We start from the raw sequence: 22,500 nt of genomic DNA on the forward strand, positions 1-22,500 counted from the left end.
GGAGAGGGGGACAGATGGATGAGAACTCTCAGAGCTCGTTTACTAGCTGAGGGTGTGTGTGTGTGTGTGTGTGTGTGCGCGTGTGGGGGGGGGTGTCCTTCTTAAATTTGATGACTGTACCTAACAATGTAGATTGTCATTCCTTTGCCCCGAATGCTCAGTGTTGTGTTACAACAGCGCTATAAATTAACTTCTATGATGCTCTGGGTTCTCTGTCCTGATATTATGGGCTATTTACCAGTTTATTTATTCACAGCAGTGTTACGATTCATATTTCTGCCGATGGAGAGGATCACATATTGAAGTGATGCAGTGCAGTGCCAGGTGGCCATTTGGTGCTGATGGGCTTTGCTTTCTGTTTTTCATCCCAGAGTTCATTTATCAACCGCCCAGCTCTTGGTATACTGCCACCGGAGAACTTTGGAGAGAAGCTGAATGAAAGCCTTCTGTCCGTGAGTGTCTTTCTTTTAATATGTGTGTGTGTGTGTGTGTGTGTGTGTGTGTGTGTGTGTGTGTCTCTCTGTGTGTGCGTGTATTCTTCATAAAAAAACAGCTTGTTTTTTAAAGGCTTCTTGTCCTCAGAAGTAAAGTTTACGTAAGTTTTTAACTTTTGGTGGCCATGCCTCTGGGGGGGGGGGCAGAGGGCTCTGGTGTTGTGCAATAGAACTGGACTGTCTGGATGCATTCCAAGCATGAGGCAAGGACAAACTTTTCCTGGACAAACAGGATGTGTGCACGCTGGTTACTAAACTGCCCTTTAAGCTCGACTCCTTAGCATTATAATAGACCTCCTGACTTTAGTCTGAGGCCTCCGCCAGTCTATATAGTTGTTCACACATTTGAGAATATGTGCTGTGTGTGTATGGGTGGGTTGGGGGACTGTGTGTGTGGGGTGGGGGGGTTCTGTGTGGGTGTGTGTGTTGGTGGGGGGGTGTATGTGTGTTTGTGTGTGGGTGGGGTGTTCTGTGTGGGTGTGTGTGTTGGTGGGGGTGGGATGGGTTGTTCTGTGTGTGTGTGTGTGTGTGTGTGTGTGTCTGTGTGTGTCTGTGTGTGTGTGTGTGTGTGTGTGTGTGTGTGTGTGTGTGTGTGTGCGCGCGCCCCTACTTTAGTGTTTGGTGTCCTTTCCAGGTGGCCCCCAGTGGCATGACCCGGGTGCAGACTATGGCGTGTGGCTCCTGCTCCAATGAGAACGCATACAAGGCCATGTTCATCTGGTACAGGGTGAGTGAGATTAACAGACAAGGCCATGTTCATCTGGTACAGGGTGAGTGAGATCAGCATACAAGGCCATGTTCATCTGGTACAGGGTGAGTGAGATCAACAGACAAGGCCATGTTCATCTGGTACAGGGTGAGTGAGATTCACAGACAAGGCCATGTTCATCTGGTACAAGGTGAGTGAGATCAGCAAACAAGGCCATGTTTATCTGGTACAAGGTGAGTGAGATCAGCATACAAGGCCATGTTCATCTGGTACAGGGTGAGTGAGATTAAAGAAGCATGACGGGTCAATAGCTATTCGCTAACGGTATGCTAGCAGCTAAAACTAACAAAATCTCTTGAAAATGTGCTGACTTTGACATTATGACAAACTAGTTACTCAACAACTGTCCTTACACAGTCAAACATCAAGCAAGTGCAACACAAGACAAAGCAAGACGGCAAAATAAGCTACTTACTAGTTCGGCAGAAAGTAAACAAGTCAGGCTGCTGGGCTGCGGCAGGCAAAACTACAGAACACAGTTATATGCCTATGGACCCTGGTATGGCAATGGCACGGAGGCTATTCTCCATATTAAAAGTCATTGTAGCACCCCAATTTTTTTTAAGCTGTTATTGTAAGGTTAAACTGCTTATCCTAACCCTAATCCTGAAGTATAATTGTTGCATAATGGGGCTTTAACATACAAGGCCATGTTTATCTGGTACAGGGTGAGTGAGATCAGCAAACAAGGCCATTTATGTTGTAGCCCAGACAGGAGAAGAGACAGTAACATGGGACTAAACTCATGTTCATAGAATGACAGCATCTCCTTCTGTCCCATCACTACAATTCTGTTGTGCAAATCTGTACCTTATGCATTTTGTGTGGTGTTATCGTTGCTTAATGTGCAAGTCTTCTCACTAGAAGGAGTAAACATTTATCTATGAATGAATCTATTCTATCTTTCTTTTCCAGAACAAAGAGAGAGGACATAATAACCCTTCAGAAGAGGATGTGACCTCCTGCATGATCAATAAGGTGACTTTCTGTAATTGCTCTCTTTCTTTCTCTTTCTCTCTCTCTCTCCCCCCCAAGTCCTCTCTTTTCCCTTCGTCCTGGTGCTGGTCGTGACTAAGCACTTTCCTCTCCCACACACAGTCTCCTGGCTGCCCAGACTTGAGCATCCTGTCCTTCATGGGAGGGTTTCACGGGAGAACTATGGGTAAGGTCAATCAGCCGCTCCTCAGCATGCTGTCCTAAAGCCTCTGCATCTTCACCGTTCCATAAAGCGTTTTTTGTCTGATCAACACTTCAAAATTCAATCATATCACCCTTGTTCTTAAATCACTTCACTGGCTCCCTGTACAACAAAGAATTGAGTTTCAAATACTCCTTCTTGCCTATAAATCACTAAACGGCCTTGCCCCACCCGATATTTCTGATTTGATTTCTTTTTATGATCCATCGCGTTGCCTAAGGTCCTCCAATAAATGTCTTCTCACGACCCCAAGAATAAACACCAATGCTGCACACGGTGCCTTTAGTTACTGTGCCCCAACCCTCTGGAATAGCCTATCTCTGGAGTTAAAAAGGGAATTTTATTTAAAAAGGGAATTAAAACTTTTTTATTTTCTTCAGCCTATTCATGACTATAGGTCTTTGTTTTAAACACTTAATTGTATTGTTTTTATTTTATTAGTGTTATTGTTTTTATTTCATGCATATATTTATTTTGCTAAGTGTTTTTGTTTGTTTGTTTATTTTAGATAATTGAATGTCTTCTCTGCACTCAAAGCACATTGTGTCTATGTATAACATATGAAATGTGCTATATAAATAAACTTGAACTTGAACTTCTGATTTGACCGTCAGTGCTACAACACAACACAGAGCACAAGACTTAAAACTTGTGGTTTATAAAACTAGATGTATGATAGTATCCAGGCTACTGATGAACCAAGTCTCGCTGCATTCGTGTTGTGCTGAACCTGATCGATTGGTGCTTCAAGATTTGTATTGTTTGGTTTGAAGGTTGCCTGGCTACCACGCACTCCAAAGCCATCCATAAGCTGGACATTCCCTCCTTTGACTGGCCCATCGCCCCCTTCCCTAAGCTGCAGTACCCGCTGGACCAGTTCGTCCGGGAGAACGCCCAGGAGGAGGCGCGCTGTCTGGAGGAGGTGAGTGCTGTTGGCATGGAGACGGGTCATTCCACGCCAAACGGGTCAATGGCTCCCACTCGACCGTCTCAAATTTGGCTGAAAAATATCAAGGTTGTTCATATACTGTTCATATAAATGTTCTAGGCTTAACATCTGATACCATTACTTGATGGTTATGACCTTCCAAGGGTCTGGCTTGGGTATGTCATAGTATTCGGGGTGCTTGAATTTGCGCGAAAATTGTACTCTACACTATATTGTATTGAAAAACTGTCCTTATGTGATGAATGGTCTGGAAGATATTAAAGCTTGAACATGGATGAAAACCCATTTTGTGCAATTTTTGGCATGCTATAGCAAAAAAATGACAGCATTTACCATTTGGTATCAGATGTCAAGCCTAGAAAGTTTGAAGGACCTAGCTTAAATACTTTTCTAGTAATAGCAATTTGAAAATGGCTCTTCAGAAAACGCTGCTAAAAAAGCATCTGAGGTTCAGGCACCCCCTCCCCCATAAAACATAGTTTTGTGACAAAACTATTGGTAGTAGAGAGCTAATATTTGGGACTTTACCTATGAAGAAGTGTATGAACAACCTTGAATTTTTTCAGACAAATCTGAGATGGGTCGAGTGGGGAAATGTCCTTAAATTGTCCCGTTTGGCGTGGAATGACCCAGACCTCTCTGTCCTGTGTGTCCCCTATTCTCCCAAACCTTGGACCTTCGACTTGGACAGGCTCCACTTTTTAATCCTGGCGAGGTTTCAGAACAACAGTAGTCTATGACCTAGGTCATAAAGTTAAAGGTCGTAAATAAAGTCCATGAAGTCACATAATGGTATAACACGCCAGCCTGGTAGCCTTCAGTGAATGTGTCAAACTTATCCCCGAGCCTGGCACACAGTGCTAAAGTTCAGAGTTAGCCGCTGGTGTACAGATACTGATAACTGCTAAACCTTATCTAAATCCTATTAAACTGTTAAACTGCTACTACTACTACTTCTTATGTCATCCCATTGTGTGTGTGTGTGTGTGTGTGTGTGTGTGTGTGTGTGTGTGTGTGTGTGTGTGTGTGTGTGTGTGTGTGTGTGTGTGTGTGTGTGTGTGTGTGTGTGTGTGTGTGTGTGTAGGTGGAGGACCTGATTGAGAAGTGGAGAACAAAGGGAATGCCAGTGGCCGGCATTGTGATTGAGCCCATCCAGGCAGAGGGAGGGGACAACCACGCCTCTCCCGACTTCTTCTCCAAGCTGAGGAACATCGCGAGCAAGGTGAGCCACGAACACCCCAAAACCCCCCCCCCCCCCCCCAAACGCAAAACCACATGCAGTTACAGCCCACAGAACCAGAGTCAATTCAATTTGATTTATACAGTATAGTGCCACAAAAATACAATTGTCTCAAGGCGCAAGTCACCGTCATCCATCAACTCAAATAAATTCACCGCAACCCACCTGTAACTTGAAATCCCCCCTTTTGCTTCTATTGACGAGATAAGTTCACCAAATGATAGAGGTCTGATGGAGGGTAGGTGCGATGTCAGGACACCTGAAGCCATAAAGATGACAGGAGGATGAGGCAGTTAAAATGACATGCTGTCCGCGTGAAACATGACCGAGGAGGGCTGGTGATTGGTTCCCGTGGGGATGGATGGGTACACCTTGCAAGGGGGGCGACCACGCGTGCCAGATGTAGTTCTCCGTCACTCGGTTCTCGGCCGTTCCCTCTTTTTAAAATGACATTCCCATTCATACGCCACAAGTAGACACTGAAAAATCCAAAATGGATGGCAATCGTCCCCACGCTGCCAGCTCTGGTTTAGCAGCAGACTGATTACGGAGCAGAAGGGAATCGTTCTTTGACATGGCAGAGAGGAGAGATTTAGCACGCTAGTACAGCAAGCTTCCACCACAGATACATGTAGATGTCGTTCGTCTATTTTCAGAAATATTCGATATCCCCACTGATACCTTCCTCCTGACATGACAACGTGAGGGATGTTTGGCTTGTTTCTTTGTCTTTGCATCAGGAGATCTTTATTTAAGGGAACCAGTTAGTTAGTTGCAGTGGCTGAGGGGTAAATGGGGAACCTTTTGCAGCTGACCTCAATGTGTTTTCCTCCCCCCCCCCCCCCCCCATCACTGGAGTTGTGTTTCTTGTAGGTCTTCATATAAACAGGAGATACTTATTTTCGTATTTTGCAGTTCAAACATAGAACCTGTAGTTCATAGAACCAAGCATGCCAACCAAGATCCTCTGTGGAACACCTTGCTTCAGGCTCAAAGGAGCAGGCCAGACAGTCAGACAGATGTTTCTACAGGTGTTTGACACACAGGTGTGTGTGTGTGTGTGTGTGTGTGTGTGTGTGTGTGTGTGTGTGTGTGTGTGTGTGTTTTTAGCACGGCTGTGCCTTCCACGTGGACGAGGTCCAGACGGGCGGCGGATCGACGGGCAAGTTCTGGGCGCACGAGCACTGGGGCCTGGACGACCCCGCGGACATCGTCTCCTTCAGCAAGAAGCTGCTGACCGGGGGCTACTTTCACAAAGATGAACTGCAGGCTGACAAGGTATGTCTGCGGAGGAGAAATAATATCCCTTCCATGCATGCCCTGTGTGTGTGTGTGTGTGTGTGTGTGTGTGTGTGTGTGTGTGTGTGTGTGTGTGTGTGTGTGTGTGTGTGTGTGTGTGTGTGTGTGTGTAGGACCTGATTGAGAAGTGTATGTCTGCGTGGGGGAATAATAAATAATCCCTTCCAGGCATGCCCTCAGTTTGAGGTCGTTAGAGCTCTTTGTGGTGTTTGATCATTGTAATAACTTGTAATGTTATGGCCTGGGCGTTCGTCATCTTTAGCGCAGGGTTGTGAGTTATGTACCATGCATTATACAAGTAGTGGCAGCAGGACATTTTTTTCTGTTCTGATGGACTCTATCGCCATCTAGTGGTAGCTAATGGTCTGTGCATTCCCTTCTTTATGTAATCTGTCATAGGATGGGTTATCTAACTGGACAACAAAGGGAGTCCAAGGGGGCGCCTCAGTGAATGCAGAGGGGGGGTTTCTCATTCAGGTTTGCCTCACTGTGGTTCTGTTTATTGTCTCGCACCTAAAAAGGCGTACAGAATCTTCAACACGTGGATGGGAGACCCCTCCAAGAACCTGTTCCTGGCCGAGGTTCTCAACGTGATCCGCCAGGAGAACCTTCTGGAGGAGGTGACGCGCTCGGGGAAGACCCTGCTCCAGGGGCTGTATGCGCTGCAGGTATGCGTCACATGAGTCACAGTCATTGGTCATATGAGTCACAGCTGGTGTGTGTGTGTGTGTGTGTGTGTGTGTGTGTGTGCTAGCTATATGGGCACAAAGACAGGTCTCTAAACCATATGAGTCACAGTCATTGGTCTTAGAGCCCCTCATGCTGCCATCAGTCAAGTCAGTATTCATCATAGTCCTGGAAATAACTGCTTCATCTCGCACACGCACACACACCCACACACACAAAAACACACACACACACACACACACACACACACAGACGCACACACACACACACACACGAGTTATTGTAGTGTCTCGTAGCTGTTTTTTCATCCTTTTCTCTCAGTCCAGCCTCTCTTTCTTTTCCCTTCCTTTTAAAGCACTAACAAGACTATAAATCAGGATGAAAAACATCTCAGTGAGGAAGTCGTGTATAGACTTACTCTGTTAGGGCTCAGATACACATACGCGTTTTTGTAAAAACGGGACGCGAGCAAATGCAACGATTCCTATGGTACGGCGCGTTTAAAGCGTGCGCCCCTTCTCCACCACGCGTTGCGTCTTTGAAGCGTTTTTTAGGTGCGCTTAAAAGTTGAACTATTCTCAACTTTCCAGCGCAAGGCAGGGAAGCGCACCGCTTCTGTTTTGGCCGCCACACTTTGCCAAGGCGTTACTGAAGCGTTTCTGCCTGAAAAAAGACGTGTATGTGTATCTGAGCCCTTAGTGTGTTTGTGTGTGTGTGTGTGTGTGTCTGTGTGTGTATTTTTGTTTAATTAATTGAGTGGCATTTTTTGACTATAAATCAGGATGAAAAACATCTCAGTGAGGAAGTCGTTCAAGTCGGCGTGAGACTATGATAAGAAAGGCTATGATGACACTTTGATTCTTAGTACAAAAACTGTACAGATATAAATAGATACGATTTTGAAAGATGATAAAATTAGGATCTCCCCTTGATCCCCTGTGCATACAATAAAGCGCGTTTGCAGATAAAACACTGCATGGAGGGAAATTCTATGTTTAGAGAATAAAAAGAAACTTTGCAAATATGGAAATTCCAGGTATAGAGAATAACAAAATCGTTCATAGTTTTCTGCATCAGCAATAACAATTTGATCAATAGTATTTGTTTCTGTCAGGGGCTAGAAACTAATTAATCAAGAGCATAGTCATGACTATGTATGACAAATAGTACTGATGACATTTAAGATGTATTTCCCTGCACATATGCAACAATATCCATTGAATCTTTCCTGTAAATGTGAAGTCATTGCTTAGTGTATTTAATGATGTTCCCACAGAAAGCGTTTCTCTCTCCCTAAGCAAACCAGACCACCTAAGAGTCAGTGACCCACTTACACCAGAGTCTTCCTCTATAGCCTCCCGCAGTGCCAGCTGTGGGGGGGCTATGGGGGGTATCTGGGGGGGGGGGGGGGGGTGGATTGTGTGTCTGGACAACCTTAAGCAGATCGACCCACCCCCCTCCAGTTCCCCGCAGGGCTGCTGCTACTGCTGCTTCACAGTGGCGGTGTTATCGTGATCCACTCATGCACCTGGCAATGTAGCGCACCAGACTGGGCCTTGGAGCACCTGAGCTTGTTACCGCGGGTTACCAGGCTACTCTCTGCTGTGATATCTCAGCTGAATCTCTGTGGCAGTGTGTTACATAAGGCTAGGCTGGGATTTCAACAGAGATGTGTGTGTGTGTGTGTGTGTGTGTGTGTGTGAAGGAGATAGATTTGTACACTCTATTTCAGTGTGTGTGGGCATGTGAGTGTTTGAGTGGATCTGTGCGTCCCTGTGTGTATGTGCCCAGCTGTGAGCTGGTGTGTGTGTGTGTGTCTCTGCTAGCTATATGGGCACATAGACAGGTCTCTAAACCTAAGTCCTCTCCTTGCAGGCCCAGTATCCAAGCCTCCTAAGCAGGGCTCGAGGCCAGGGCACCTTCTGTGCCATCGACATCAAAGACGACGCCACTCGCAACAGCATGATCATGAGCGCCAGGAACAAGGGTGAGTGCAGGCGCCTCCGCAGCCTCAGTAACACTGCCCACTGACACCACTGCACCACTGACACCACTGCACCACTGACATCACTGCACCACTGACATCACTGCACCACTGACATCACTGCACCACTGACATCACTGCACCACTGACACCACTGCACCACTGACATCACTGCACCACTGACACCACTGCACCACTGACATCACTGCACCACTGACATCACTGCACCACTGACATCACTGCACCACTGACATCACTGCACCACTGACATCACTGCACCACTGACATCACTGCACCACTGACATCACTGCACCACTGACATCACTGCACCACTGACATCACTGCACCACTGACATCACTGCACCACTGACATCACTGCACCACTGACATCACTGCCTCCGCAGCCTCAGTAACACTGCACCACTGACATCACTGACATCACTGCACCACTGACATCACTGCACCACTGACATCACTGCACCACTGACATCACTGCACCACTGACATCACTGCCTCCGCAGCCTCAGTAGCACTGCACCACTGACATCACTGCACCACTGACATCACTGCACCACTGACATCACTGCCTCCGCAGCCTCAGTAGCACTGCACCACTGACATAACTGCACCACTGACATCACTGCCTCTGCAGCCTCAGTAGCACTGCACCACTGACATAACTGCACCACTGACATCACTACACCACTGACATCACTGCACCACTGACATCACTGCCTCCGCAGCCTCAGTAGCACTGCACCACTGACATCACTGCACCACTGACATCACTGCCTCTGCAGCTTCAGTAACACTGCACCACTGACATAACTGCACCACTGAACCACTGACATAACTGCACCACTGCACCACTGACATCACTGCACCACTGACATCACTGCACCACTGACATCACTGCCTCTGCAGCTTCAGTAACACTGCACCACTGACATCACTGCACCACTGACATCACTGCCTCTGCAGCCTCAGTAACACTGCACCACTGACATCACTGCACCACTGACATCACTGCACCACTGACATCACTGCCTCTGCAGCCTCAGTAAGACTGCACCACTGACATCACTGCACCACTGACATCACTGCACCACTGACATCACTGCCTCTGCAGCTTCAGTAACACTGCACCACTGACATCACTGACATCACTGCTGATCAGGAGCAGAACTAGCTATTCAGAGGTCATAAACCTGACGAACATGACTCCATGGGTACATTTTCCTTAAGTAGAATCGGGTTGATATGCTCTCTGTTCATCAATCAGTCCCTCCAGGATTTTCCAATCTTGTGTTTTCACAAATTCATGCCAATTTAAGGATTGTTCGCTATTGCAATTGTTGGTTGCAATTTTCTCTTACTGCCACAATATTTCCTCAAACAAAAAATGTCAAGGAATTTCTGCATTATTTGCTATTGACTAATTCAAAATCACCTAAATTCGAACCCCAATTTTAAAGAATTTCCGCCGCAAAATCAGTTACTTTTGGCCACTACAATCACAACAAACTCTTGCAATATTCTGATGGAAATACCAATTTTAAAGTAATTCCACATGAAATTGAGGAAAAAAAAATAAAAAAAATTGCGAAATTACGTCTTCAGGCACTTTTGGCCGGAATAACACAACCAACCTTCAAAGACCCTGGTTGACTGACCATGGGCCTGCCAGCTGGTTAACTTTCTTTTCCATCTTTTTCCTTTCCCCCCTCTGGTCTTCTTCTCTCCTCTCTCTCCTCCCTCGCAGGTATTCTTCTGGGCGGCTGCGGTGACCGGTCGATCCGTTTCCGTCCGGCGCTGGTCTTCAAGGAGCACCACGTGCACATGTTCCTCAACGTCTTCAACGACGTGCTGCTGGAGCACAAATAAGTGTGGTGTGTGTGGGGGGGGGGGGGTCGGGGTGGGGAGGGGGGGGCAGTGCTGCATGTCAGTCCTGAGGGGCTTACGGAACCACAGAGGTCCAAGCCCACAGGATGGGGCTCGTCACACCATCACAAACCATCCCAACCAAACCCATTCTTTTACACGTTTTCTCTCATATGCTTACTCTTCTTTCTTTTTTTTTGTCCTTTTCATCTTTCCTTTCCTTCCTCTGACACTCTCCTCAGTGGGAGGTTTGCGCCATATACAGTACGTCCAATATTTCTTCTTCTTAACTCCCAGATCCGCACAAAAACAAGGAGCATTTTTTGGTGGATAATGTCACTCAAAACTCCTATCCTTCTGGGTCAAAACCGCACAAGATGTATATTTTGGATATCTACTGTTATTTTGCCAACTATCTGGTAATAACACTGTAAATTAGAGCAATCGAGTAACAGCATTGCTGCTTAAGTTGGAATCCATAGAACATTCCGGTGCAAGGTTAAGCTAAGGCACAGATGGCTTGGATGATTATCTGCCTGGTGGTATTATTAGTGTATTAGTGTTTAATTTTTCTGCCTGTTTCTCATATGCCATTCTCTTGGCATCACTGAGAAGGCCTTGCATATGTTGCATCATATCCAGAGGAGCTATGTAGCTTCTGACAAATCGTACCTAGCAATATGTTAGCCATGAGGTTAAACGATGTTGTGAACATTTGAACGTTCACAATGAAAGCCAGAAAGCCAGGAGGGCCTGAACGTAATCCTGAGTTCTGGAGCTTGTTGCTTCAATGCTCCATGTGGAATTGCGAGGACAGCCATGACTTGCAGGTCTTTTTTTAAACTAAAGGTATCAAGCAAGAAAACCTAGTTAATACCATGATTTCTAAGTCAAATTATGAGTTGGTTTTCAAAAATTCTATTTTAAGGAATTGCCGTAATGACAAGCACATGAATTGATATCTCCCTATTTGTGATAACTCTTTCTTCATGCTTATTTAATGATATGCAGAGCTCTTCGTTTTGAGGCATAGGCTACTGGCCAGCCTGGCTCCTGTTCAGGCGTTCTTTTGCACACAACACTTACTGCACCGACAGACAGGCGCCCAGAGGAGGCGTTCGCCATCCTCTCGAGTTTCGCTCTCAATGAGCGCCCAGAGCGACGTGTGTAACCAGGCATCAGCCCTTCCTCCTGCTCCGTACACGCGCACCCAGTTTTTACAGTGCTTAGAAACCCTTAAAATCAACATGGCAACCTTATGTCCTCTTTCTGCTTAGCTTGGCACGGAGGTGAACATGATCCCCTCTTGAGAAAATTCTTGTGATTTCCCAGGTAACGTGGGCACGCGCGGCCTCGGAATGTCCCCTGGTACAGGCAGTGTGCTGGGTAACCGGAGGCAGTATTACGGTGGGGTGATTCTCCTGTTTTGGAAAACATAAGAGCTGGATTGTTTTTGGTTCTTTTGAGTATTCAGTATTGCAATAGCATAGGTTTACCTTAAAGGAGTAGTGACTTGTAGTGAGCATGTTGTGGCAAGACTGCTGAAATTGTGATTGGACAAAAGCTTATAAAAGTATGAACAGCATTAACCCCGACCCCTTTACTCCACTCTGCATACTGTCCTTAAATTTAATGTCCTTTAATTTAACAAAACCCATAACAATCCCCATTTCTGAACTACTCCTATACTACTTATGCATCTCCTGCAAGGTGCACTTTTGTTATAGAATAAGATGAGAAATATACCCAGTATATGTATATGTACAGTGTACCGCACAGCACATGGTCCTGGACAGTCTTTAGTGGGCATTTGTCATTGCATATTCTCATGAGGAGCTTACAGTAAGTCTCAGTGCCGACGTGCAGTGCAAGGTAGCCATGTGATATCTTTATCTTGAATGCCTCCTTAAATGTTTTGTAAATGTTGTGGGTGGGTGGAATGCTCCGGTAATGTCGCTTTAGCTCATGGGAGTCGGAGTGGTGGATATTCCAGTGTGAAGGCTAAGAACTGACCAGCTAGCGGCCTAACTCTGAAGTAGATCTCCATCCCGGAGAACGCCGCTGCCATCTAGGTGTGCCTGTCTCTTAATGTCTAATAAATAAGAAGAATCTGTATTGTATAGAGATTTGTGATTTACTTGTTAACAGATTACTAAAGATGAAGAACAGCATTGCTATGTTTGTTTACACTGTTATGTGAACTTAAAAAAAAAAATCATAATTATTGATGTAATTATTTGATAGTTCCAATTATTGTCGTCTAAGAACGTCTGTATGTTCTCTTAAAAAGGAATAAATCTTTATGACATTTTGAATGTGACGTTATTTGAACTGTTTACGGTTAAACCATACCAATGACACGGACATTGACTAAATAGAGTACACAAACACACAAAGCAAGCTTTTTAAAGATGCTATATTATCGCACTCCACTAAATGCAATTATTATACATTTCAGACATTACTTGTAAATATTTTTTCCATCCTTGAAAAAGAAATCAAAACAAGTCCACTGCTATATCAATCTAAAGCTGGATCTGTATGCTAGATCGGAGTTTAAGGCTTTTGCGGTTTCAGTCAACATCTCAAGAACACCTCATTCCCACAATACAACCTGGGCAACCTCTTTGCAAACCGAAATTACACATCACAAAGCACCCATCACGACGTCAGAGCTGACAAGCAAGCTTGTTTCAGGAACATTACAAATGTTATAGTGATGACAATGTTGATGCTTAACAAAGGGGAGGGCATGTGTCAAAATTTAAACCGCTCAAAACAAGACAAAAGCTTTTTTTTGTTTTTTTTTGCATTTTGTCAAGGTAATATACTTACATCTGAAACATCACACCACCACCTATCTTTGAACCGATCCTTTGTGTTCCCTTTTCTATGGGGTAAAAACAAACAATACAACAACAACAACAGAAAATCATCCCCAAACCACTCTTGATTTCCAATCCTGGACCACTTCAACACAGCATGGCAGTTCAAGTGTGCTTCCTCCACTCCACCACCGGAGGGCGTCCTCATGTGTCCACCACGGTCCCAGACCAGGTCTCGTGCTTGGTGCCTGGAGCCAGGTGCGTGATGGTCACTTCCACGGCCTGGACCTTCTCGAGTTTGGGGGGGATGCAGCAGATCTTGTAGCTGACCTCATCTCCCTCCATTGGGAAGTACTCGCCCTCGATGCTGGGGAAAGGGAGGAGGGTGCAAGACGGTTAATCATCACTCTTACCAGGGGAATTGGAGAGTTCTTCCCACCACCATTTTAAAAAATAACAAAAATGTGGTACATGGTAGTCGAGAGACAGAATGCGACTGCAATAGTGAAATATAAAAAGACTAAACCCGAGGCCATTCTCACACCGTGGCTAAACTGAAATAGGATGTAATCAGAAAGGCACTGAAAATACTGGGGAACTATTTCCACACTTTTAAATGAGTGTGAAATTGAGTGCCTTATCCAGTATAGCAAATTATAACGAGAACAAATCCAAACCCTTCATGAATGATGCTGGTTTCTGAGGCACAGGCTTGTCTGCACAGTGATGAGAGGAGGGCTGCTGCTCAGGCTTTTCAGTTTAGACTCCCTACCACCAGGCGGCCACTTTCCACAGGTCTTTGTTTACATTCCTTCGCAATTCTTTCTTTCTGGTATTGCACTTTAAATCTCCCATTGACTCTCCTTTATCTCCCTATCTGTTCACTGCCCTTCACGTCCTTCCTCTCAACCTGTATTCCACTCTCTCTCTCTTTCCCTCTCTTTCTTCACCTGCCTCTGTCTCTCTCTCTCTCTCTTTACCTGCTCTCTCTCTCTCTCTCTCTCTCTCTCTCTCTCTCTCTCTCTCTCTCTCTCTCTCTCTGGGGCCTTTTGATCCCCATCACATAGAGCACTCTCTCACATCTGTAATCAACTGCATTCACTGGCAGAGATAAGCAGCTCCCTCCTGCCCACTCACAAACACACACGCTCACACAAACACACGCTCACACACACACATGCTCACACACACTCGCAGAATTTACCCATTCCAACCCACTGACTCAAAGGCTCATGACTGTGCTGAAGGATCCACTTCAACAAAGCCATTCCTCTTCAGCCACACACACATTCACAAACACACACACACATTCAGACACACACACATATTCTCACACACACACACACACACACACACACATTCAGACACACACACACATTCAGACATACACACACACTCAGACACACACACACACATTCAGACACACACACACATTCAGACACACACACACATTCAGACACACACACACATTCAGACACACACACACATTCAGACACACACACATTCACACACACACACACACATTCAGACACACACACATTCAGACACACAGTCACATTCAGACAGACACACATTCAGCACCTCCCACATCCAAACCTGTGGAGACCTCGTTAATGGAGCACACACTCTACCCCCCCCCCCCCCCCCCCCCTCACACACACACACACACTCTCACCCACTTGTAAGAGCCTCCAACATTAACACTTAATTCCTGACGAGAAGCCATTCAAAAATTAGACCACACGTCCCCCGTTCGGGAATCTTCATTAGTAGACCGCCATGCGTCACGTCACTTCAGCACGCCGCCATCTTATCCACCCACTCAACCCAAGGCCCGGTGCCTTCATGTCGCGAACATGAGTCTTAATCACCTGCATGTCTCGAGAGCACAACTGGTCATCCCGCTTCCTGAGCTCATCAGCACTTACGCACGGATGGGTTTGATTGCCACAACGCCAAGTGACCATCGTAGTTGCCGGAGGAATGACTCCAATGTGAAGCGTGATTACTTTGATTGATTTCTTGTTCGAGTATCAACAGAATGTCATTGGGCCCCAAATATGATTACTGATTACTGTGATCCAGGCACAGTAGATGTTGCTGGGCATAGAAGTGACTGTGGTGCTGTCATTTGTTATATCCACGTTATATCCAAGTCATTGTCATAGTCAGTCTCAACTAATTTCTTTTAGGCCATAAAGACAGAAGTCTAACAAGAAGTCTTACATTGGCCCTACCTTCAAGGTTCTCATAGAAACGTCCACATTTGAAATATACCAGTACTAAAATTGCACTGTAGTTCACGATTGGAGACTGATTTTACTGAGAATATTAAACACAGCATGAATTAAAGCACTAAAACTGCAGGTTTAAGGAGGAGGTTTAAAACCCTGGGGGTGCATTTAAGGGACCCCACTCAGTGCCTGTAGTACATCATCATGCTGTGAGAGCCCACTTCAGCACTACACGCTAAGCCAGTTTCTTTACAGTTACTGAGGTAAACAGACACAGGTGTATTACTACAGGGATCCTTTCAATGTTGTCCGACCCGTATAACTGCATTTTTCAGTGGTGAAAACAAGTTGTTTATTTTAAGGTGCTGGCTTGTCTCATAGCATTCCATTATAAAGCTGTTTGGCGGTTGCCAGTTTTAGCGTTCTAACTCACTACTGGACCGATTTAAATGGTTAATTGTCCTTATTAAACCTTTGGATTCAAAGATGTCTAAAAAATAGGGCCCAGGGTTGAAAAATCCCAAAGTTTCCTTTTAAGCTTCTCACACGCCAGCCCTGTGGCTACAATCACTTCTTACGTAAGTTTACGGTTCCTTTGAGCCTTTCACACACAACTTTTTTGGCAGGGCTTTAGGCTCCGTGCCCCGCACCCCTTCCATCCCATCCCCTCCCCTCCCCCCCCCCCCCCTCTCCATCCCGCTTACTCAGAGATGTGCACAAAGATGTCAGAGCCTCCGTCAGCTGGCGTGATGAAGCCATGGCCTTTGGATCGTGAGAAGCACTTGCAGACTCCGCTGAACATGGGTCCCTCAGCAGCACGGGCTTGGCTGTAATGAGGAAGAAAGGGAGGAGGAAGAGGAGGAGGAGGAAGAGGAGGAGGAGGAGGAGGGCACAGAAGAGAGGAGGAGAGGCCAGGCCTGGTGTTAGAATGTGGGATGCTGGTGTGAGGATGCACTTGTTGACCGGGCTGGCGTTTCAGATCAGTGATCACTGGGTAAACAGCGAGCCTTGGCCAAGCTGAGATAATGGTGGCTGGGAATGTGGAGTCCTCACAAACAAAGAGCCTCACTCAGAGGGACAGTCCAGAGAAAACAGCCTGGGAACAATGCAGACTAAACAGTGGGGAAGTGGTGTGTGTGTGTGTGTGTGTGTGTGTGTGTGTACCTGTGTGTTTGTGTACCTGTGTGTACGTGTGTGTGTGTGTGTGTGTGTATGTGTGCGTGTGTATGTGTGCGTGTGTGTGTGTGTGCGCGTGTGTGCATGTATTTGTGTGTTTGTTGAGGGGGAGGGGAGGTATTATGTCCATCCTCAAAGTGTGAACTCTAATCAAGTGTGGGCTATGTATGCAGCGTGTGTGTGGTCGAGTGTGTGAGCAGTCGAGTGTGTGTGCCAAGGTTCATGGGGAGTGTAGACAATTAGAGTTTAGTTAGAACAGTGATTTGTTTGTTCAAGTACAAATGTGAAAAGGCTGTGTTGTATACCTTCATACTGTGATGGATATTTTCTTTATCAGATCATACCTTCCATTTTTAAAATAATAATCCTTTGAGAGTGTGTTTGGGTATGAGATAGGCCCATTACCAGTTGACAATAATATGACCCTGTCCCCATCTGTCTCCCCTTTGGGAGGTGTGGAGACAGAAAAGACTCCATTAGGGTAGAATAGTAAATATCATAGCTGTTATATTGATTTGGGCCCTCAGGTTCAATTGAAAACTGACCTTGTGAAGAGAGGGATGGTGTTTCATAGTACTGAGAAAGAGAAAGAAAGAAAGAGAGAGTGAGAGTGAGAGTGTGAATGAGAGGGAGAGAGAGAGAGAGAGAGAGTGTGAGAGTGAGAGTGTGAGAGTGAGAGTGAGAGAGTGAGAGAGTGAGAGTGAGAGTGAGAGTGTGTGTAGCAATATCTAGCATCAGTGAAAACAAAATGGAGATGAAACTATGCTTGGAATCACTAGTGGTAGTAGCATACATACAGACAAACAGAAGCTCCGAACGAGAAACAGGGAGAAGAGGTTGTGCAAGGGGTAGAGGGAGAGAGCGGGAGACAGGCAGGGAGTGGGAGAGAGAGAGAGAGATAGAGAGAGAGAAAGAAAGAGATAGAGAGAGAGAGAGAGAGAGCGAAAGAGAGAAAGAAGGAGGAAGAGCACTCACGCGGAGCAGGTGCGGGTGCGGCGGGTGGGCAGGGGGCTGGGGACCAGGTAGCCCCTCATGGGGGAGGGGGAGCGGTCTCTATGGCGACACGTGGGCAGGCGCAGGGAGCTGGGGGACACCGGAGAGTTGGGTGAGCGCGCGTCCAGGGGAGGAGTGGTGGAGCGCGCCCCCTGAGATGAGGCGTCTGTGGACATGACCGCGAGGAGACACCCGTCCTCCTTTCAGACACGAGCAGCCGACGGACCCTGGGGAGACAGAGATGAAATAAACCCAAATCAAATCAAATCAAATCAAATCAAATCAAGTCAAACTTTATTTGTACGCCGCATTTCATACCAGGAGGTAACACAATCGCCTCACAGTAGGAAAATACTAACCATACTGGCACCATAAAGGAACTGCTCAGTACAGTTATCGTCAAACTCAGAGACAGCTGTTGGATATGTTGTATTTGTCTTTTTGGAGTCTGCTAGCAATTGTCATTTCGGGCGAAATTCAGTTTTCGGTTTTCTAATCTGTGGCTAATTTCCCTTTGGTATATTAGAGTAGGCTAATAGTTACTAGTACACTCAGCTATCAGGGAGTAGAGTAAAATATTTAGTTGCATATGTTTTTGGAGTCTGCAAGCAGTTGCTATTTCGGAAATTCGGTTGTCGGTTGGCTAATGTGTGGCTAATTTGCCTTTCCTAACAGTTTGGTGAACTGTTCTACCTTGTATTTGCCTTGTTAATCACCACTTAGTTCATCCCAAACTGCATTATGCTGATGCCCCTTATTACTCTATTCAAATGTCAATGTCATGGACAGCCACTAGAACTAGAAAAACATGTTCTGCTTTGCTTTGTTTAGTTTGCTTTCCATTATATTTTTTCATAATGTTGCTTTTATGTGTTATACAATACAAAATAAATGTGCTTTTGGTGGAGACCTTGTTTACACAAACATCTTTTCCTATGAATGTTTAGTTTTTAAAGTGGTGTTTAATATATGAGATACGAGGCATTTTGAAATTACATTTTGTGATTTGTATGAACAGTCAGTTGAAAATGTATTACTGCAAAGAATAATAAAAACCCTTACTAATCATAGAGCCTATCACTGGCTACTTGGATTTACAGACACGAAGAGAGAGCGGCGCCCCTCTAAGTCATTCTAGGCACTCACAATGTCACAGGCAAAGTCAAACATTGGCACTTGGAATATGTCCTCCGAACCAGCAAAGCATTGCTGACACTGCTAATGGCTTACTGGCAATGTGGCGATTACTTTTGCATGCATCGGACCCATGGGCTAGTCTTGGCAACACTTGGCCCGACTTGAGACGATGACTTTGTTTGGTTTGAACTAGTAATGGGAGAAAAGTGCATTGAGAATTGAATTAATTCTTCTCGGTAGACGGTAACAGCTACAGCCCACCCTCCTCAGGGAGCTGGGTATGTCTGATGATGTTTCACATTCACCCTGGGTCTGGGGACACTTATCACTGCGACACAAAGAAGCCATGGCCAGGGCAGCGCTATGGCAAATTAAGTGACTTATCAGTCACACACACACACACACACACACACTCCACACACACACACACACACACACACACACACACACACATAGAAAAGCCATTTCCAGTGCAGTTCTATGGCAAATTAAGTGGCTAATCAGTCAGACACACACACACACACACACACACACACACACACACACACACAGAAAAGCCATTTCCAGTGCAGTTCTATGGCAAATTAAGTGGCTAATCAGTCACACACACACACATACACACACACACATCACATTTCCCATAAGTATGGAATGCAAATTATGTGGCTCACTGGCGTCAAATGTTTTTTTAATGCTTTATCAACCTTTCAACCAATGATCTGGCAGTAGAGAGCAGATGATGTTTTCATGTTTCAGAAGTTTTTTTGGTTGAAACACCTCCTCTGTGAGGACTCCATGTGCCCTCATCAACCACTGCCTGCCCCCTACACACACACACACACGCAAACACACAAGCACGTACGCCCCTACAGCAGGCAAAGTGTCCCTGTGGAGGTGCCAAAGAAGAACTCCCATTTCCTCCTGTAATGCAATCTCTCCATGTTGATCCTGCTGGCGATAATCTGCCACTGTTAACGCTCACTGGCATATCTCATTTCCTGGAAGGAAGAACTCTCTCTCTCTCTCTCTCTCTCTCTCTCTCTCTCTCTCTCTCTCTCTCTCTCTCTCTCTCTCTCTCTCTCTCTCTCTCTCTCTCTCTCTCTCTCTCTCTCTCTCTCTCTCTCTCTCTCTCTCTCTCTCTCTCATCTCCTCTCTCTCTCTCTCTCTCTCTCTCTCTCTTCTCTCTCTCTCTCTCTCTCTCTCTCTCTCTCTCTCTCTCTCTCTCTCTCTCTCTCTCTCTCTCTCTCTCTCTCTCTCTCTCTCTCTCTCTCTCTCTCTCTCTCTCTCTCTCTCTCTCTCTCTCTCTCTCTCTCTCTCTCTCTCTCAATTCAATTCAAATGGCTTTATTGGCATGAATGTACAATACACTGTTGCCAAAGCACTAATAATAATAACAATATAATAATAACAATAGTAAAAATAAGAATTGGTAATGCAGGAACAGATAAATTATGTAAATACCAAGTAAAACGAATAGATACATAAAAAAGTAGTCATTACAATTCATTAATTATAATAATTACATAAAGAATAATAATAATAATAAAAAAATAAAAAAAAACATATACAGTAATAGATAAGAATAGATAAAAAACAAACAAACAAAAAAACTATGAGTATTCAGAAGCCAAAAAGATACATGTCTCAATTTCCCCCAGGAGGAATGGCAGTTTCTGTTGGTTATCTAGGTTCATGAAACCAGGGTGGATGTTTTCAAATTGGTTGAAATATGCATTTCTTATATTTTGGTACTTTGCACATTCCGTAAGAAAATGAGGCTCATTTTCGACAGCGTTCATATTACAGTGGACGCATAGTCTCCCTTCTGGAGCCACCCAGCATTGTCTGTGCCGCCCCTTCTCCACTGCTGTATTTTGTCAAAATAATTCTTTGTTTATAATTTTTGATTTGGGTAAGGTATGGTGCCAATTTGTATTCCTTTTTTAATGTTCTATAAACATTTAATCTGCTGGACTCTTTAATTTGGTTCTTCCAGCATTTCATATAATATTCTGTATTGTTTTCTTTTAAGTTTCTAAGCCTAGAGGCAATGCTAATGTCTTTCGTGCTGAGCCCATGTTTTTGAACAAGGTAGTTGTAGGGGTCTCTCTCTGGGTGTTCATCCCTCAGTTAGTAAAGTCTGTGCCAGTCCTGTTTGAAGAACTGCAGTCTGGCAAAGAAGTGATTCCATTCTTGTTGTCGTTTCCTTTTTTTTCTTTGGACATCAAAACAACAACACACTCAGAAAATGTACTGTGACACATGACTTTCTATGGAACACTCGTGGCCCCGCCTGTGTCATGACAACAACATTCCAGAGTCTTCCCCCCGGACAAGCACGCCGGAGAGCGGCCCCTTCTCCCACCTTCAAAGCTATTACATCACTCACTCCAATTATAGTGTTGTGGCATACTAGCAGGAAAAAAGAAGAGCTCCAATCCCAGGCATCACAAGCTGTGCTGAGACCAGCAGGCCTATCAGAAAGCCTCCTCCAGTTACACATACGCTCCAATCCCAGGCATCACAAGCTGTGCTGAGACCAGCAGGCCTATCAGAAAGCCCACTCCAGTAACACATGTGCGCCAATCCCAGGCATCACAAGCTGTGCTGAGACCAGCAGGCCTATCAGAAAGCCCACTCCAGTTACACTGGCTCCCTCATTGTGTCTCAAGTTAGAATGCTGGGATGGGATTCACTGGGCTCTACATTAAGCCCCCCCCCCCCCCCCCCAGCCTATTCTGTTGGCACGTATATCCCAAAGGAAACCCTTTAAGTGTCTTTGAGAACTTTGAAAAGCGATAATACATGAATCATACATGTGATGTTTTATTATTAGGGCTGTCAATAGATTAAAAAAATTACTAATAAATCTCACATTTTGAAATTCATTAATCTAGATTGATTGGGATTAAATGTTTGTTTTTCTTCTAAAGACTAAATCTTTACTAATATTACAAGTAATCAGACAGACAGCGTGTATTTTAGACACTGTTGTTTGATGGAATTTTTTTCGTGCTCTCTCGCCGTCATTCAAGGAATGTAAGTGAAACACAATGGTGCCCCTCAACGGTAAATCGTAAGAATTGTCCCCTGAAGCAATTTGGAACACCCCAGTCAGCCAACCGTCTTCAACTATCTTAACGGGCCGGCAGTCACCGGCAACCCAAATTGGTACGGTGTTAGTAACCTTTTCATGGACTGGTCTAGTTTTTTTTCCTAGAGAAGTCGTGGAGTGTGGGTTGGCGACCATCTAACCCAGGACTGCTTTCTGTCGGAAAGACTAGTGTTTTGGAAAAGTGAAAAAATTACAGAAATATGGACTGTACTTGTGTATTTATATAGTCTTAGACATAATCAAATTGCTCTATAAAAAGCATTGTAACTGCAAAAGGCATAACAAAGAAAGGAGGGTTTTAGATTGTCGCACTAATGTGTAGTTAGTGATTAAAAAAGAATAACTACAGGATAAGTTGTGTTTGCCATTTGACACAAAACACTTTTGAATGCAGTGATTCATTTTGCAAGAGATTTGTGGTGTTTTGCATTTTATGTGTGCAGTTTTGTGAATTGTGTGTAGAGTTTTGGAAAAATCGAGACCTAGTTCCAGAAAGTATGTGTAAGCAACTCTTAAAAC

General features: G+C 45.1%; 2 protein-coding genes across 3 annotated transcripts in view; one reads left to right on the forward strand and one right to left on the reverse strand.

Moving 5' to 3' along the window:
• The window catches only part of abat (4-aminobutyrate aminotransferase), a 31,124-nt gene extending 20,603 nt beyond the window's left edge, over positions 1 to 10,521 (forward strand). For both annotated transcript variants that reach the window (XM_080855984.1, XM_080855985.1), the window contains exons 7-16: positions 372 to 452; positions 1,129 to 1,221; positions 2,179 to 2,241; positions 2,362 to 2,425; positions 3,235 to 3,383; positions 4,495 to 4,632; positions 5,761 to 5,928; positions 6,471 to 6,617; positions 8,512 to 8,623; positions 10,383 to 10,521. In XM_080855984.1, the coding sequence (XP_080712110.1) occupies positions 372 to 452; positions 1,129 to 1,221; positions 2,179 to 2,241; positions 2,362 to 2,425; positions 3,235 to 3,383; positions 4,495 to 4,632; positions 5,761 to 5,928; positions 6,471 to 6,617; positions 8,512 to 8,623; positions 10,383 to 10,504 (1,137 nt within the window). In that variant the 3' untranslated portion in view covers positions 10,505 to 10,521. The remainder of the gene's footprint in view (positions 1 to 371; positions 453 to 1,128; positions 1,222 to 2,178; positions 2,242 to 2,361; positions 2,426 to 3,234; positions 3,384 to 4,494; positions 4,633 to 5,760; positions 5,929 to 6,470; positions 6,618 to 8,511; positions 8,624 to 10,382) is intronic.
• A 41-nt stretch (positions 10,522 to 10,562) lies between these two features.
• Positions 10,563 to 22,500, reverse strand: part of carhsp1 (calcium regulated heat stable protein 1) — a 21,409-nt gene continuing 9,471 nt past the window's right edge. Inside the window, exons 2-4 of the mRNA XM_080856082.1 lie at positions 17,712 to 17,956; positions 16,265 to 16,387; positions 10,563 to 13,693 (exon numbers count right to left, since the gene is read on the reverse strand). Of these exons, the coding sequence (XP_080712208.1) occupies positions 13,531 to 13,693; positions 16,265 to 16,387; positions 17,712 to 17,905 (480 nt within the window). The 5' untranslated portion in view covers positions 17,906 to 17,956 and the 3' untranslated portion in view covers positions 10,563 to 13,530. The remainder of the gene's footprint in view (positions 13,694 to 16,264; positions 16,388 to 17,711; positions 17,957 to 22,500) is intronic.

Source organism: Sprattus sprattus (assembly GCF_963457725.1).
Source record: "Sprattus sprattus genome assembly, chromosome: 18".
NCBI classification, from domain to species: Eukaryota; Metazoa; Chordata; class Actinopteri; order Clupeiformes; family Clupeidae; genus Sprattus; species Sprattus sprattus.